Source organism: Sceloporus occidentalis, unplaced genomic scaffold (assembly GCF_023333645.1).
Source record: "Sceloporus occidentalis isolate IW3139 unplaced genomic scaffold, rSceOcc1.0.p SCAF_3, whole genome shotgun sequence".
Classification (NCBI taxonomy): Eukaryota; Metazoa; Chordata; class Lepidosauria; order Squamata; family Phrynosomatidae; genus Sceloporus; species Sceloporus occidentalis.
Genome location: NW_028316983.1, coordinates 131,682,665 through 131,701,437, shown reverse-complemented (window position 1 = coordinate 131,701,437; position 18,773 = coordinate 131,682,665). Strand labels below are relative to the sequence as shown.

Sequence of the window (18,773 nt, the reverse complement as noted above, 5' to 3'; positions counted from 1 at the left end):
TGTCAAGTATTGGACTACAACCCCGATCAACCCCAGCCAGCATAACCAATGGCCCTGGTGGCTGGGAATGGTTGGAGTTGTAGCCTAACACATCTTCAGGGTACCAAGCCGTCAAAGACCAATCCTAAATCTGGCCACCTGAAATTCCTTATCACACCATCGGTTCAAGCAGATACGGTGACTGACCAGATATGCCAGTATCCTTAGATGTTTCTGACAAACTGAAAAGACATAGGGGCAAGAGCAGCTGCCTCTCTTGCCTTTGTCTTGACTAAGAAGAAAGCACCATGAGCCATACTTACAAAAACAGGAAGAAGAAGGAAGATGCATTTAAAGAAGCTGTAGGCCCCAAAATTTTGATTTGTGGGGTTGTATGGGAATTTCCATTCAATGGCATCTGGGTTGGGGTTCTCCGCTTGAAGATTAGAAGCAAGATTTTCACTTTAGGCAAAACTAAAATTCCAGAATTAAATTTGTTATCACTGGAAACCAGCTGACTGATTTGCACTTAGTACAAAGTTCCCCTCCTAAGTCAATTCTCTCAGAACTGTTCCATGTAACACTATTAAGTGTAAACAAGATTCCTTTCTGCTAGAGTTGTAAAACTGATCAGTCTGCAGGGACATGCGCTCCAAACCCTAGGTGGCATACCTTTCCCACTGGGTTTCTAAATTTTCTCAAAATTCTCTCCATCCTGGTGGACAGGTTTCTTCCAACCACATCTTGTAATGCTTTTTTCCCACTTGCCAACAGAGTGCTATAAGCCATAAACCAAAGAGATCAGTTCCTTAATTCAAGAATTCCAGGGATTCCAAAGCACATATACTTTCTGAAGAACCCTTCCCTTCTTTGAAGTCCTTGGGACTCTTTAGTGCCCAGAGTTTCCTCAACCGCTGTTTTATCTTCTGTACAGGTAAGGCAGCAGGGAGATAGATGTCACTCTTCTATCAGCTTATGTGCAGGGCAATTAGATTTGCTGCATGGACAAAGACAAACAGAGATCCTGAGGCAGGTGGCAAAGAAGACTTGCCATTGATTCCCAGCAGTATTCTCATCCACTTGGACAGTCAGTTCCTAAATGCATTGTGCTTGACATAGTTCTGCAGGATTTGCCTTAGTGCTTGTAGGTGAGCAAAATACAAGACAAAATGGGATGTGCTTTCAACAGAAAGAATACATTAGCATCTTGGAGATACTGCCATCCAATACATACAATAAGCGTTGCACAATTAATTCTTATTTAATGTTTGGTTGCCTACTGGTGTTCAGTAACCCCTGCTAAAAAGTATCAGGGTCACTCTGGTAGATATGGTGAGATTATTAGAAAGATGCTCAGTGCACTATTCCAGGAAGCTTTGTGATTCACTTCTTACACATGACTCTCAGAACAAATGCCACCACTCTAGCTGCAGCTTTTCCATTTTTGCCTCCACTAAGCTACTAGGGGTAGAATAGGCAATCACAAAACTAAACTTGCACAGCTTCCAAATAACAACAACTCTAACATGAGACAATTGTCCTTTTCAACTCCACTCTGATGAATGAGGCATGATACCGAGGGGGTAAAACTGAGAAAGTGCAATCATTTAAATTGAATTAATTCTCCAATTTAATTAACCAGATTGTCAAACACATCCAAGGCAGTGATATTTTCAGTTTCTTCAGCTCCACAGTAGAAATAGGAAAAAGAATAAAACAGCGAGTTCCAAATATGCTGCTTTGACAGCACTATCCTGAGACAGGAATGTTTGTATAGCTATAAAAATAGAAAGTTTAAAAAGACACCAAAAACGGTTACAGAAATTTAAAAATAAAGTAATTACACTTGCTGTTCTGGAGACCAAAACAAGGTAAGGCAGCCCAAGCTGAATACAATGTAATTACGTGGGTTGCAAACTACTAATCAGTCTAGTGGTGCCCTCCTAAATCAGGGTAGATGGTGTCTGGTAAGGAAAAAACTTGGTCTGGGAGCAAAACAAGGCAGGAAGCTTCTTGGTAGCAAGGTGAACAGTACAAGAAGCTTCATACACTTTCTCATATTTATATTGTTAACACGGTTTTGTGGCCCAGGCTTGCATTGTCTCAGAGAGGCATCCTAGGGAGTACTCAGCATGTCTCTTGGCAGCATCTGTTCAGAATTCTTCAGCTGCATCACATCAGTATCCAGCAGTCACTCTTTAAAATTGGAAAACATTCCCAACCTTCCACTAGATTTCTGCTTCACCTTGCCAGCCGCTTTGTTAACCAGTCTTCATGGCTCAAGAATTACAGCTTTCTACTTGATGCTGCCACAGTGAGCTAAGTGCTGTATGCATTTGATTAAATGAACATACAGAAATAAAGGGACACAAAAGATAGAAAAGTAGTTGCAAGTGTGCCTAGGACTACAGATCTGCTATTTTAGTTTGAGGTGTAAAAAAGCAAAAGTCAATAGCCATGAACACAAAGTGTATTAACTTTCTCTCCAAGTAACACATGGCTGTACCTAATGTCAAGACAATTTAAGAATCTGCTTCCCACAATTAGTTAGGTCTTCAGAGGGGAAAGGAGGAATCCAGCAGTGGAAGAGTCTTGTCTACGAATTCAGTTGTGAACATCAGCTAACCTGGTAACTGTGCATCTCCCTTGAATTAATACTCAGAACCACGCCTGAGAGATTGCCTACAGAGGAGAAAAACAAAGCACCAAGATCAGCAAATTACAGGATTTTAACATTATCCCCTCCCCTTTTATTTTGGGAATAGTTCCACCAGGTGAGAGGGTAGACTCATCAAATCACGCCAGGTGAGAGTGGAAACACAGGTCTGTGTTGTGGTGGTGAACATGTTGGCTTGTGATAAAATGTAGTGAAGTCCTACAGTTCTGAGCTGAGTGACACCATATAGTAGTTTGAGGGGAGAAGATGAAGGGAAAGAATGGAACCACAGGCTTCCTTTCAAGATGACACTGACCTGGGACTGGACACTGACTGCCATCAGCAATAAGGGAACTCTGTAGCTGTTCAAGTTTCCACCTCTCCCAGAAGGAGCCACTGCAAGGTAATGGTGTGGAGGAGTCCCAAGTTGGGGGTGGCGATAAAGTAGGCAACATAAAATATATAAAAACAAAAGAAGTGGATGGGTGAGTCTGGAATATGCCACTGTAAAAATTCCAAAATTATGAGAAGAGAGAGAGCGAGCAGAAAACTAGGTGTTGTTTAATTCCATGCTGTAACAAAGAAGAGTCTGATTAAATACTCTCATTGGTGAGAACAGGACAGTGAAGATTCCCACAGAATTTTTGAATGTAACAGAACTGTTCACCTTATTTATAACTTCATCCTGAACTAGCTATATAGACTAGTACTTTGGGTATAGCCCCAGTCAAACTAAGAATGAAGGCACCCACCAGTTGCTGACTTGATGGTTGGGGTGCAAAAGGACAGACAACAGAGGCAGGGCTGAATTCAGCTCCTACTCCTTCCTCCAAAACATGATCTGACCCACTGGGCATCTATCTGAAACATGAGGCTGCTGGGCACCATATATGCCAGCTGTCCCTCATTCAGCAAGGGATTCTGCATTCATGTTTGTATACACTTAAGTACATTGTAAGAATCTCTTGCCAAGGTAAAGCCCATTTTTCAGATTTGGATAAAAAGAATAAAGGACTTACAGAAATGAAAAGGGAAGGAGGAGGACATTCTGTAAAGGACTAGTTATCAGAAAGATCTGATTTATCAGTAATTTGTTTAGTCCCTCCCAAGCCAACACAACTAAATTGCTTTTGTTTATTTTGATGATTGCACAGGAGGTTGAGAGCAATTCTTTGAAAATCAGTGAGTTAATCCATTCCCTTCTAGATCTCAAGGGGACCAACTTTTCTATCTGTATAGTTGTTGTGTGCCCTCCGTTCAAGCAGTTTATGATAACCCCAAGAGAACACCATCACAGGTTTTTCTCAATAAGGTTTGTTCAGAGCATGCTTGCCATTGTCTTTCTCTAAGACTCACCCAGTGGGTTTTTATGGCTTAGGGATTTGAATCATGGTCTCAGCACTCAAACCTTCACCTCAAGCTGACTCTCTTTCCTATCTGTACTTCCTATTAAAAACTTTACAGGTGATCCCAACACCTCTCTATTATTTTAATCTAGATACTGTCCCTGTTTCCCCATGAGGGTGCGGCTGGTGTCTTCCATGGCAGCTCCCAATAATAACATAACACTTCAACACAGCCATGAAAGGGATAGGAGCCCTGTCCTTTAAGTGCTGCGCCTTAAGTGCTGTGCCAATGGGCAGTGAGCAGGGAGGCTGGAGTGACCCAGGCTAACAAAATTTTCTGACTGAGAACAAAGCAACCCTAAATACCCTTCTAGAAACAGTATTCCTGCTTTGTAGATATCGAGGGCATTAAAGGGTAGAAGCTTAAGTGATTTTTTAAATTATACAATGAAAATACACTACTGGGGTTAATGAATAAATGAAGGAGGTCTTGGGATCAGATGCACAGATAATAATTAAGGCAAGGAGAAAATGTGGAGTAGCATGGCAGATGTATTAACATCAAAATGGGAGATCGTGTCAAAATGAGGAGGGAGGATCAGGAGAATGCGAGGAAATGCACTCACTGGCACAAAGTAAAATGGTACTACCTTGATTATTTTTCTAGATTTGCAAAGACATGACAGACAACTATGTAATCCTATGTAATCCTTCCCTGTTTTTATCACACTTTTCTCCTTCCATCTTCTTTAGGGCTCAATCTTAAATAGCCTCTCACCTGAAAATCATAAAAATTAACATGTGTCTTCCTAAACATGCAAGAGCAGTTAAGGCAAGTGTGATGACTGTTTGGCTCTGTAGATGTTGTTAGACTACATTAGTATCATCAAGCTAAGACTATGGTGGCAGCTGATGGAACTGGCAGTCCAAGAATATTGGGAGGGCCCTAAAAACTCCTGACCATGCCCTAAAGAACCTGCTTCAGTAATCTTAAATGGCCAAAGCACCAGTCTAGCAATATGAACTAGAAAAAGATACTCCATCCCAAAACCATGCTTCATGTCATATGCCAGCCACCAAATATCTTCTGTCAATAATCTTTATTGCCACCTTCTATTCTCCCTTTCACCCAGCAACCAGTCCTTTCGATTTCTGCTGAATGCAATGCCCATCCAAGACCAAATGGAACGCACAGCAGCTCAGATCCTACCAAGGATGCAAGAAATGCCAGCAGTTTCGTTCAGAATATGATGACAAATTACTGATCTTTCAAACAGAGCCTTAGATATGACAGGAATCTGAGAAAGATTACAAGCACTACTGCATTTACTTCCGAGACAGTTGAGGGTAGTGAGTCAGTAGTGCTATATCTTCCTTTCTCATCACTGTTTTAAGTGAGGCCACAAAACCTCAAATTCATCCATTCAATCCAGCAAGAAAGTGGTCCCATGTCAGTGGTAAAACTTAGAACCACAAGAACATTAGCAATGTGTGCATTTGTCAGCCATTAACAATTACTAAGTACTTACAAAAGGTCAATTTAAATGAGAGGCTGAACATAAGAACAACACTTCCATATTATGTGAAGGACCCTTAATCAGGCTCGTCCTAAGATATTTTACTGAGACAAAACCTAGGATGTTGCCCCCCTTTCTATATGCAGACATCAAACTGGGATTGGTGACATCAGCATCTTAATTGAACATTTAACCGTGTTCTCCGTTGTACAAGAGGGAAGTAAGCTAGCTTAATGGACAAAAAATAGTTACCACACCACATCCAGCTCTATGCTCCAGTCTCTTGCCACCCATTCATGCATTGCTCCCTCAAACAAATGCTGCAAAGCAGCAGCGACAATGCATGAACACACATGACATGATGCCTGCTGGACTGAGTAACCTGAGATCAACAAAAGGCCCTTTTTCCAATAGTGTTGTCCATAACTCATTGAAAGAAATGCAATTTGGTGAGATGTTGACAAAAAAACCAACTAGGCCAAACTAGGTCAGAATCAAGAAGCATGCCATTATAGGATACAGTCTCAAGAGGATAGGGAAAATGAGTGAGAATTGTTCAGTAGCTGCCATTGCTGGCTCCAGCACCTGCTGCCTAGGGCAAGCTCCTCACTCTGCCAAATACTAAGGCTGGCTCTGATCTTAATCTTACATGGCAAATTGCGGATCATAACCTTTGAGAACCTCTGAACCAAATACGGTGGCAAAAGTGTTAGAGTATGCATTCATCTCAGGTCATTTTTACCAAGGTTGTCATAATGTGAGCTGACAAGAACCCATTCAAATTTGGACCCAGTGATCATCCAAGCTTTTCCAGCAGATAACTTGGGGGAGCTTGCTGCTCTTGTTTCATCAGGCAAAGAAGATGGAGGCACTGCTGCGGTCTGCAGCTCACTTTCCATGGCGGTCTCTGCCCCCACAGGGATTTGTTCAGGATGGATTATCAATGTCATCAAACTCCTCATTTGACAGAAAACGACTTAAGCCCTCAACCACTACACCAAAAGGGATTTTTCAGGAAGCAAAACAAGTAGTATTCAAATAAAGGAAAAACCTTAGAGCAGGAGGAAGATGGTGTGGCCCTGCAGATATTCTTTGACTGCAGCTCCCATCAACCCTAGCAAGCATAGTCAATGGTGAGGCAAAGTGGGAGGTGAAGACTAAGGACATCTAGAAGTTCACAAGTTACCCATCCTGCCTTAGAGTTTTCTGAAACATTATTTGCCTCGATGTTATAGTCAACTTCAGACTGCTTGAAGCCTGGTAACCTTGAGACTATTTTGACTTCATACTTTTCTTCATACATTTCTTCCCCCAACGCCAACCTCCATCCTGACTGTCTCGATTAATGTTTTGAAAGAGCTTCAAACTAATGTTTTGGATGTTAACAGCACAATCCTATTCATGTTTAGTCAGATATAAGTCTCACTGCATTCAATATAGGACCTACTCTGCCAGGTTAAGAAATTTTATCATGGCCTCTTCACTCCCTCTAGTGTTCAGGTCTGTTCAGGACTGGCCCAAGATATTTTGCTGCCTGATGTCACTGCCTCTTTATACTTAATGGTCTACCTCTGGTCTGCCTTTCTTCCTACACTAAGGAACTAAATGACAGGACTAGCCTCAACTCCCTAGACAAGTCAAAAGACTGAGCTTAAAAGTCAGTTTGTAACTAAAGGTAAAGGTTTATCCTTTAATGTGATTTTCAAGTCATGTCCGACTGTAGGGGGCACTGCTCATCTCCATTACTAATCTGAGAGAGTCAACATATAAAGTATTATACTGTACGTTCCACTAATCTAATATATCCTTCATTTACTTTCTCATAAATCTAAATTTAGCTAATATATAATTTAAAAATCCAGAATGTCAGAACTCAGCTGCAAGCCCACAATGAATTCAGTACAATGAAGAAAACCTTTCTTTGCACTTTGACACACACAACTGCTATGCACTGCTTAATGGTTATGAAACCGAGACAAAGAAATGTTTTGACGATACATTTTTTTCTGGTCACTAACATTTATTGCACTTCTCAAGTTATCACTAAGATTTACACTCATTGCCATTATTATTACAATGTTCTTTCTCTTCTTCATGCAGCATCAGGATCCTAAACATCTGGGCCAGATTACTAACATTAGTGTAATTTATCTGGTGACTGTGGCAACAATATAGCATTTGATGCTGCTGCTGTTGTTATTCAGCCTGGGATCTTGCCCCAGAAACATATCAGTGATAAAGGTCAATGTGTACCTACCTCTTGCATTTCCTAGGGTTTGACAGTCAAGATCATCATCAATGAATTCCTCCCCTTGGATGATGTTTTGAGTATCTTCTCTGTGGTTTACTGGACTGGTCATCTCCTGTTCTTTTTCATTTTGCATCTGGGCATAGACATTTCTGCCTGGTAATTTCCTTAAGGGCATAAGAAAGAATTTGAACATTATAGTGTTTTATACGGATCCTTCAAAAGTGAACCACATGTGGAAGCACACGCAGGAGCTATGGATGTATAGCTCCATGTGGCTAGAAATACTTTTGGATGCTGAAAGGTTTGAGCCTTTGCAACCCAGAAACACTACTTGTTGCATACAGCTACAATTGGGTCAAGGAGAGGATGGATACCACTTTTCTTTTCATTGGTGGGATTCCTACTTCACCCTAGTAGCCGAAGTGGTCATTTTTGCAAGACAGTTTGAAACTGAGGTAACTCATTTTAACATGAATGGAAAGCCATGTCATATTTCAGCCAGCAGAAGTTTTATTTTTATTTTACTCTCTTTTACTAAGCTTTTTGTTTTGCTTTGCTCTTGCTGTTAGAGCTCAGTGCATTCTACTGATCAAAATCTAAGCAGCCAGAAGTAAGTCAGCAGCTGAGTTCAAGAGATTAGTCCTAGGTATGCATAGGCCTGGAGATATCTTCATAAATGTATTGCTGCTTTTGGGAGGAGGGTGTTGAACAATACATATATAGACACACATATTTTAGCCACTCACAGTGGATTCTCCTTGGGGACCTGGCTATGTGGGGTGTTGTTGAGAGTTTTTGCAATTTAAAATCAACCCCAACACCAGTGTTACTTATTCCTATGTTTGATGCTGCTCTTGAAGCTGAAATGAATTTTTTAGAATTCAGCCACAAAACAGCAAAAAAGCAACAGTTGATCACAATGTAAATTTCTGAAGGTGCAACACTCTCTAGAAGGATTTAAACTAACATGTTCTGTTGAAAAATCTGTTTTAATGGCTGTTGAAAGCATAGAGAGGGCATGTTCTATACTGTACTGAATTAAACGTAATCTGTCAAATCAATATCAGGGTGTGTGTTTTTTCCATCTGAAGGCTTCTGCCTTTTTAGAATCATAGAATCATAGAATTGGAAGAGACCGCAAGGGCCATCCAGTCCAACCCCCTGCCATGCAGGAAATCCAAATCAAATCATCCCCGACAGATGGCCTCTGTTTGAAGACCTCCAGGGAAGGAGACTCCACTACACTCCAAGGGAGTTTGTTCCACTGTCGGACAGCCCTTACTGTCCGGAAGTTCTTCCTAATGTTGAGGTGGAATCTCTTTTCTTTTAGCTTGCATCCATTGTTCCGGGTCCTAGTCTCTGGAGCAAGTGAAAACAAGTCAGCTCCCTCCTCCGTATGGCATCCCTTCAAGTATTTAAACAGGGCTATCATATCACCTCTTAACCTTCTCTTCTCCAGGCTAAGGAAACCCTTATTCCCACAATGCACTTTGAAATTTGCATGTCACAAACATTAAATGGAAAGTGAAATCACTTCAAGCAATCTTAAATTTGGCCGTACAATGTCACAGAAACTAACAAAGAGAAATTTATTTCTAACTTATAATACTTTCCTATTTGGATTTGCAGAGCCATTACGCCCTCATATATAGTGCTTCCGTTTTCCATTTTCTGTTTATTTTGTTTTCGTTTATTGTGGAAAGAAAAACGGATTGAAAGGCAGGATGGTTATAAATGGAAGATGACAAAATCTAAACCTCCTGGAATTTCTGTGAATGAGGCAAGACAACTGCACATTAAAAATTTTGTCTGTAGGAAACCTAAGGTGAGTTTTTGTTTTAAAATTTGTCTTTAGAACAACCAATTGCCTTGATTTCCTGTTACTCATAACAAAAAAACTAGATCTTTAGTAACTCTGTTTAGTTTGACTTGTGACTATATTTAAAGTCAATTGAACACCACTCCCTGACTCTTACAGTGATGGTATTTATGACAAAGCAGAATATCTGGCAACCAATGAATACTGTAGAGAATCACCAGTTTCTACTCTACTGAGTTTTAACAGAGAGTGGAATGCTCCAGAGGCTGCACAAGACTCCTCTGTCTATCCAGTGTTTAAATTACCTTCCTTTTGCTTAATGAGAGTGAATTTCATTGGCCATTCCAGATTCTGCAATTCACCTTCATGTTCAAGCAGAAGAAAATCATTTCACCCTCTGCATAAATTCAGCACAGAGGAAGATGGCATTTACCTGGGTAGCACAGGACTTCCACTGTGCCTGCCAGTTCAAAGGCAGGGACTGGAAATTGATTTATTCATGTCCAGTGGCAACATGAATGATTTGTTGTTGTGTACCTTCCAGTCGGTTCCTATTTATGGCAACCCTAAGGCAAACCTATCACAGTTTTTTCTTGGCAAGATCTGTTCACAGGGTGGTTGCCTTTGCCTCCTTCTGAGGCTGAGAGAGTGTGACTTGCCTAAAGTCACCCAGTAGGTTTCATGGCTGAGCAGGGATTTGTTCCCTGTTCTCCACTGTCATAGTCCAGTATTTAAACCACTGCACCAAGCTGGTTCTCAACATTAATAACTTGAATTAATAATCTGAATTCATTAAATTAGCACCCATTAATTCATTACTTGGAATGTTGATTTTCTGAACAGATCATAGAATTTACAAAGAATGGCATAACAGTCATCACTATTAACCCTTAGGGACACATTTTGTTATTGGATCCTTCAAAAGGGCTTTTGTTTTAAAGTTGACATCATTCAACAAAGCCCCCCAAAGCCCATCACTTAATTGTTGTCATATTGGGAAATGCTGTCTTGGGATCCTTTCTTATAAACTGTGTTTGGCCAGAATATCAGTTAAAATGACTCAAAGGCGGAGAATTACTGCATCCTCTCTGCCTCCCAAACTCCAAACAAGAAGTGTGGTTTGCAAAGAGCAGTGAAAGCAGGGATCCCAAATTCAGTCTGTGGTTTCTCCAGTTTAAAAGTTAAGGGATGTAACAAGCCCATTATTCCTTGTACCCATATTGCCTTAATATGTGTTTGTTTAAATCACTTAATTTTGTATAATAAGGCTTATGGGGGGGAGTGCTATTGCCACTCATTCGTTTTGCTGTTTGTTTCTGTTTCACAAAACACATGTGAAACATTGGCAGCAAAGGTCGGAGATGGAATCAAAATAGCCCTGAGACTAATAGTTAAAGCAGCCCAAATTAATTTACTTTGATAACATGGCCTTGTTGGTCCCCAGTAGCCAGACCATGACTCTCCCTAACTTTGTATTTTGTATTTTGCTCCCTTTGCTTTGTGATCCACCTTGATTCTAAAAGGAAAAGGCGGAATATAAATAAATCTTCTTCTTCTTCTTCTTCTTCTTCTTCTTCTTATTATTATTATTATTATTATTATTATTATTATTATTATTAACTACCAACTTAAGAAAGATAGGCTCATTAGAAATAGAGTCAGCAATCCTATAACCACTTACAAGGGAGCATGTTTCATTGAATTAAATGGAACTTAATTCTGATTAGAAATGAAGGAGATCATGGGTTTAGCTAGGTTGATCTTTTGGTTCCAGAGAAATACTGTAGTTATAACCTTATTATGCTCCTCAAAGGGGGCAAGCAGGATGAGAGGGAGAATTGAGGAGGAAGTGGGTGAGGCTGAGGAAAACCTTTCACTTAATTATCCAAATGTCCAGGACTGTGTGAGCAATAAAGGAATGCAAAGGAGTATATTGCATTTCATCCCAAATAATAATATGCAAAGCCTGCTATATGTACAGATCCTGCATGTATGCAGAATTACTTGCCTTTTAAACTTGTACAGGATGATAGCTCCTACAGCCACCAGAGAGATTACAAAAAGGGCCATTATTGCCCAGTACCCTCCACCTCCTCCAATGCTTTGAGAATCTGAAATCAGAGAGCCACACTGATAAGTTCAGTCCTGAGCATAATTAGCTTCTTTGTTTAGCATTAGCACAAAAATGCTGAAATCACACTCCCAAATATTATATGCAATTCACATTAGGATACATTATCAGTATATAGTTTACATAGCATATGATTCATATTCATATAGCATATACTTTATATAGCATGTACTTACATATTACATTAGGTATCATCACCATCATCATTTATATAGGACCTGGGCTTTAGAAATTATATGGCTACTTACTGAAAGCATTTCAAACTGCTTTGATGGTTACAGTAAAAGGTAATACACTTTTGTTGTAAATTGTTTATAAGTGCTTGCATTTAGATAGTCATTTTATAGGTAGATAGGGCACATCTAGTTGCGAAGGGCTGTCTGGAATTCTAGAATCCAAAGGAAATCCTTCCCAGACTACCAGGTTTGTTATAAGTGATGGGACGCATTTCCCAATTTGTGGCATTTCTCATCTTCTTCACATGCCTCTGCCATTCCTGGAGAGAGGTCTTTGTCAAACAATTGTAGAGCCATGTGGTTCACAGCCTAGTTAAATTAGTGGGATTAGCATACCAACCCTACTTGTATTTCTGGAAGACCATTGTCTTTACTTCAGTAGGATTTTCTTCCATATAACATATTCAAAACCATTTTTTTTCATTTTCTTAACCAAAGTAGGTTACTTAATCTTAATTCCATGTGGCCTCATTTCAAAATCTATCTTTTCAATTTTGAAGTTTATTGAAACGGTTGATTCACAGCAATTAGCATATTCAAGTCTCTGTATATAAACTTAATTGCTATTATTGAAGAATTCTGAACTGATAACCAGTATTGCTACTATCATCAACATGGGGACTGGATTCAACAGTGATTCCTCCCACCCACACAGCAGTGTGCATGTTGTTAAAATCTGCTCCAGAGGACTGAGAAATCCCACAGAGGAAATTTTATGTTGACAAGAAGATCTGGGCTGGGAAGAGAGACACAGAAATTCCTATCATACTAAGAGATGTCTTGTAAATAAGAGTAGCAAACTCTCCTCTTCCCAGGGCCAGACGCCCCTGGAATGAGACTTGTTGGCTAAGCCTCATATATCGTCTGGCTCCTGCCCCCTTCCTTCCTATTTTTATTTTCTTTGTGCAGAGAGAGGCATATAATTCCATGTCTTTATAGAGAAAGTCCCTCCTCACATTCCTTACCTCCCCTTGGACAGCAAATGGTAAGACAAAAGGAATCCCTGTATGAACCCCAATTATTGATTTAAAAATAACTAAAATTATTTCCTGGCTCACCAACTGCCTTCCTAAGTAATCATCACTGAATCTCCATAACAGCAGGGTTTTCCCCTGTTTGCCTTTACAACTGGGCAGGCGAACAGGACAGGGACACTTTTAATGTTATCTCCAATCAATGACCAACCACAAGGGTGGGAATTCTGCCCCAACCACTTTCCAAATGGGGAAAGGTGATTGGCATGAAATCTTGCTGTTACTGCAAATCACTGATCAGCAATAAGAAGCATGATTCCCCAACTGGGAAGGCAAACATCTCACAATTTAGAGATCAAAATTCAGTCTAGAGAGCAAAATTTTGGTGAGGAAGTGGGGTTTCAGAAGGGAAAAGGTTGTTCCCAGACCTTCCATGGGTGAGCTTGGGACTACTCATGGGTTGGATCAGACCTGCTGGCTAAAGATTCTTTTCTCTTTCTATAGCCCAAAGTTGGATTTAAGCCTATGGAAACATCCCCCCACCCCCGGAAGGGACTCTACTGATTGTCAAAAGGGTGGTGCACATATTTTACCTGAATCAGAGCCATCTAACGTCACAAAGACCCACTGTCCTCCTCTTGTGAAGAAAGTGATATTATGGGCTTTCAAAGACTGTTTAATAGCAGCTATTCTCTGAAAACAAGAACAGTAATGTTAGCCATGTTCTACATTGGGAACCAGAATATTAAATCAAAAAGATCCCAAATCCATTACATTTCCAGATATCCAGAACAGAGGAAATGGAAGATGTTTCCTGAGACTCTGATTGTACCAATGTGTGATGTACTTAAGCATAATGTTTTTCCATATCACATTATACCAATTGAAAGCTCAGTGCTTTGCACTCCTTGAAAGGTAGTCAAGAAATCAGAATGTAGCCATTCAGCACATGAATCATACCTTGCTCTGCAACCTAATAGGATGTCTTTCACACTGCACCACTAATACTGAGACACCACATGGGATGTGGTGGGTGAAGTGATTATTCCTTATGTCAATGCTGTCAGTTCCTAGGGATGAGGGGTATGAAACCATTACCCTTAAATTGTAGGGATACAATGGCACAGAATGAGCTCTTCAGCTACAATGGTAACTGCAAATTGATTATGGGAAGTACAATGCAGTACAGTCCCTTCCCAAAGTACTTTGAAGACAGTGAGTGAAAAAGATTCGACACATTTATAGAGGCGACAGAAACCAAAACATTGGCTTTCATTTGTTCAAGAGTGAGATGAAGTCAACAGAGACTGTAATGAAAATAAAACTCATCAGTTTGCTTACTTTATCAGTAGACATGGTTCTCTTCCTTTTCAAGTGGTTCACTGAGAGAAGAACATGTAAATCTGCTGTTGTGGGCAGTCCAGGTTTTACCACGGTCACAAGACCTTCTTCAGGTATGCCTGTTTCCTGAAGGTAGAAAAACCATGCAGAAATGTATTTGCTCTGTCACTGAATTGCTCAATTGTAGCTCCATTAGCATATCCTGAATTTGATCTTTTATTCAGATCTAAGCACAAACTGCATATATGACATTACAATTATTACTCAAGATTTGAAAAGCTCTTTGATATGGAGGGGAAAGAATTGTAATCAGAAATATGATTAGAAAAATGTAAGTAATTTATCTATAATAACAATAACAGAGAATGCATGTGTCTTAAACCTGGAAACTTGAATCTTGGGATGACCAGTGGGTTTGGAGGTTTTAAAACACTAATTATTTTTAATTCTAATGTATACATGTGTTTCTCATTACACTGTGTTGTCATTATGTTGTTACCTAGTGCCCTTTGCAGTTTATACAATTTGAAGGTGGGGTTAGCAGTCTGAGGTACATTGTTACAGAGCTACAATCTCCCTCACAATACATAAAACAAGAGTAAAATCCAGACATAAAGTTTACCTAATCCACATTTGTGATATCTACATCCATTTTAGCATCAAAGCCCCTTGATAACGATGACTGCAAAAGCAACTATTTTGCAGATTATATTCCTTTTTCTGTTGTTTTTTTAAACAAATAATGGTCCTGTTCAAAGTGAGTACAAACAATTCTTCTTCAATTCCCCAATGAAGGTATGGCTGAGGTGGAGTCTTTCACGATTTTGTATATATACAATATGAAACTGCATATAATTTTTCAGAATGGCCTTAAGTATGGTTTATAATAATGCAACCAGAGTAAGAATTTTGATGACCCTTCAGGTTGTACAGCTTGAGACAGAGAGAGAGAGACAGAGAGAAAGAGAAGCAATGGATCAGAGCACCTTTGCTATCCGTTGTGTTACCACATGACCAATGTCTTCCCGCCAGGCTGGTATGTTTGGATTGTACACATCCAGATGTTCAGAAAATCTTAATGGAAGTACTTGAAAATGGTCTGATAAAAGGCAGAGAAAATAAGACTGCATCATAAATTGAAAGATGAGTATGGGAACTACAAAAAGTTTTTAATCACTGGCAGCATTTTGAAATCATTACCTACATTCTTCCTATCTCAAATTCTTGACATCAGAAAAGACAGAACAGCTAATAATAAGAAGAATAAGAATAGTAATTTATATTCTGCTTTTTCTCAAGTAATCAAAGTGGATTGCAACAGTTAAATGACATAGAATGCAATTAAAATTACAGTTTAAAAAAGAAGAATCCCAAGAACCCAGCCCTCCCCCCATCATAAAATATGACTCCAAACCATAAAATAGGATAAAACAGCAGATAATGTAAAAACATGCCAATACAAGCATAATAAAATAAAAACATTGTGGGTGAATTGTGCAGGAAAGGTTATCTTTTAGGAGGGGGAGGGCAGGGATGGTGATATCGGTACGAATGTCAATATCAATGTTAGGAGCAGTAGGAATAACAACAGCAGCAGCGGTACTACTAGTAGTAGGGGGAGGCAGGTCAAGGAGGCTGATCTGGGAAGGCCTGCTGGAAGAGATCCATCTTGATTGCCTTTTTAAAGGCTTCCAAGGTGGTAAGATGACAGATCTCATGCGGCAGGTCACTCCAGAGCCTGGGAGTGGCAGATAAGAAGGTCATTTGAGTCACCGCAGACAACCTAGTCTTCTTAGATTGTTGCAGGTTCTTCCCAGAGGAACGAAATGTGTGAAGTGAGTTATATGGAAGGAGGTGCTCCCACAAGTAGTCTGGAGCCAAGCCATGTAGGGCTTTAAAGGTTAAAACCAACACCTTGTATCTTGCCCGGAAACTAATGGGCTGCATTATACATGTATGCATTATACATATTGAATTATACATGTATGCATGCAACAAAACAGCAAATGAAGGAGTGAAATTCATGCCCCAGGAGTTAATGTGTGCCAGAATGTCTAATTTTCACAGCTGACGCACCCACAGAGCTGTGACAATTCAGAACAGACTCCATCTGCAACAAGCTGGTAAAGGTGTAAAATCTGCATAGTACAAAACAAACAATATAAAGGCAAGGGCCTCACCCAAAACCCGGACAATCTTGGAATCCTGGAGCATAGAGTTGCCACAGGAAGCCTGGACTGTAACTCTGACTTCCCCAACCTCTTCAAAATTGGTCACCAAAAAATTCTCCAGTGTAAGAACTGGCTAAAAAGGGAGGGAGGAGAGAGAGAGAGAAGGATGGGGAGTAGGCAAGGAGAGAAAAAATTAAAGTCAAAACCAAAGTTTTTGACTGTGAATTTATAGCTTGAAACTTGGAGAAGGGGAAGGATTCTTTAAGGGGTATGCTGGCTGAATTTTGGAGCCGGAAGCAAAATGGAAAGGTTTGAGAGGACATGCCATTGGCAGCAGTCTTTTCCCCTTTTTAAATGCTTTTTAACGTGCTAATGCCACAGGAAGATTTATTTTGGGGTATCACCTGCAGGCATCCACCATCTTTGCTCCCCAAAATGCCTTCGCTGTTGAGTCATTCCTGGGCATTCCATGAAACAAAGAGGATGGCCACCAGCATACAACCCCTAAAACAAGGTGATGACTGAACTATAAAAAGAGTAAAAAGTTGACAAAACAACCTAACAAATTAGTTGTCTATAATTGGAGGGCTAAAGGTGGGATGGATACATGTTCATTTAGGCCAGTGGTTCCCAACCTGTGGGTCGGGACCCTTTTGGGGGTCGAATGACCCTTTCACAGGGGTCGCCTAAGACCATCACAAAACACATATTTGCATGTACCAATGAAAATAATTGTATGGTTGGGGGTCGCCACAGCATGAGGAACTGTATTAAAGGGTCACGGCATTAGAATGGTTGGGCACCACTGATTTAGGCGCTGAAGCAAATTCATAAAGGATGAAGAAAAATCTTGATAACATTGTACTTGTCAAAAAATTGATGATGAAGTACAGTGATCCCTCCACCTTCGTGAACTTGACATTCATAAATTTGGTTATTCGTGAGCTCTCTCCCAGCCCTGCTCATGCCTGAGACAGCTGTTCCATGGATTGGAGGAGAGGTGGAAGGGGGCTCACCTTATTTGTGGATTATCCACATTTGTAGGCATCTTGTTCCCCTAACCCCCATGAATGTGGAGGGTCAACTATATCTCATTTAGGCTTTTGCTCTTGTTGAGCACCTTTTCTGGGTGAAAAGGAAGATGGTAAACTCTAAATAAGTAAATACATAAATGTGATGTTTTCATTTGATCAAAGTAAGGCTTCAATTGCATGAGAGCTCACTAAAGAACAACTTTGGAACCTGTATTCTCTCTGAAGCTCAACCCTGGCAAATGCTCCAGAGTGTACAGAGAGCATGGAATAACAACAGACTGTTCCAAGGCATCAAGGATTAGGAAGAAAGGGGTCAAGATCTAGTGAGAACCACATTTCTAGACAGGCCTACGCTCCATATCTTCTGTCATCTTCATCTTGTTGGTTTTTTTAAAATAGAATTTCAGTGCATATGCTAATTAGCATGTGTCTGCTACAAGCAAATATATGCAACAAATCTATAATCATTTCAACCTTTAACAAAAGACAAGTATGTTTTATATAAAATGAATTTAAACAATTTAAAATTTGAACAATTTAAAAATGTATTTCACCCACTGATGCGACACAGAGTAGGAGTTCTCCAGCAGATCTCATTCCTCAGGTATGCACATATGGGGAGTAGTTCAAATATTGAGGTCTCAAGCCATCTAGGATTTTAAATGTCATTACCAACACAGTGACTTCAAGCTGGGAACATACTGACAGCCTAGGTAATGTCTTTAATTCTAGAGGCTTCCATAAGCCATCTCAATCAGCAATCCAGTTGCTGTGTTTTGCACCAGCTGCAGATTCCAAATCATCTTCTAGTTCCACATACTCTAATTGGAAAGTTACTAGTGTCATGAATGACAGTGGTTAAATTATCCATGTCTAAGAAAGGCTCTAGCAGATAGGCCTGTTGAAGAAGGCATGAAGTGCTCTAAGCCACTGACTCCATTTGGGCCTTTAGAACAGAGATGGATGTAGGAATACAGCCAAATTATACACTTGTATGTTCAGAGGAAGTATGGCCCCATCTAGGACAGGTCGCTTACCTAATGCCTGGAACCTAAAACCATGGTCTAAACCCATGGACTAAATCCAATTGCTAGTCCCAGCAATTGGGACTATATATGCAGCCCAGGCCTCAAAATTATACTCTACCAACTCTCAAAAGGCTTTGAGCTTTTTAAAACACACGTCTACAGATGATTTGCTTCCGAGACATTCTGCAGCAAGCAGAAATTTTCATTGAGCTGTCACTTGTATCCAGACCATTTATCCCAATCCTAAAGGGTTGCTATTTATGAAAAGAACCTCTAAATACAGAAGCACT

General features: G+C 40.1%; 1 protein-coding gene across 2 annotated transcripts in view; it reads right to left on the bottom strand.

Annotated features, from left to right (window-relative positions):
• Positions 1-1,591: 1,591 nt before the first annotated feature.
• Positions 1,592-18,773, bottom strand: part of SORCS2 (sortilin related VPS10 domain containing receptor 2) — a 184,720-nt gene continuing 167,538 nt past the window's right edge. Inside the window, exons 21-28 of one of the 2 annotated variants that reach the window (XM_089516330.1) lie at positions 16,431-16,554; positions 15,237-15,349; positions 14,251-14,376; positions 13,503-13,602; positions 11,577-11,679; positions 7,756-7,913; positions 2,952-3,031; positions 1,592-2,661 (exon numbers count right to left, since the gene is read on the bottom strand). In XM_089516330.1, coding sequence (XP_089372456.1) covers positions 2,638-2,661; positions 2,952-3,031; positions 7,756-7,913; positions 11,577-11,679; positions 13,503-13,602; positions 14,251-14,376; positions 15,237-15,349; positions 16,431-16,554 — 828 coding nt within the window. In that variant the 3' untranslated portion in view covers positions 1,592-2,637. The remainder of the gene's footprint in view (positions 2,662-2,951; positions 3,032-7,755; positions 7,914-11,576; positions 11,680-13,502; positions 13,603-14,250; positions 14,377-15,236; positions 15,350-16,430; positions 16,555-18,773) is intronic. The other variant, XM_089516331.1, reaches the window with a different exon arrangement.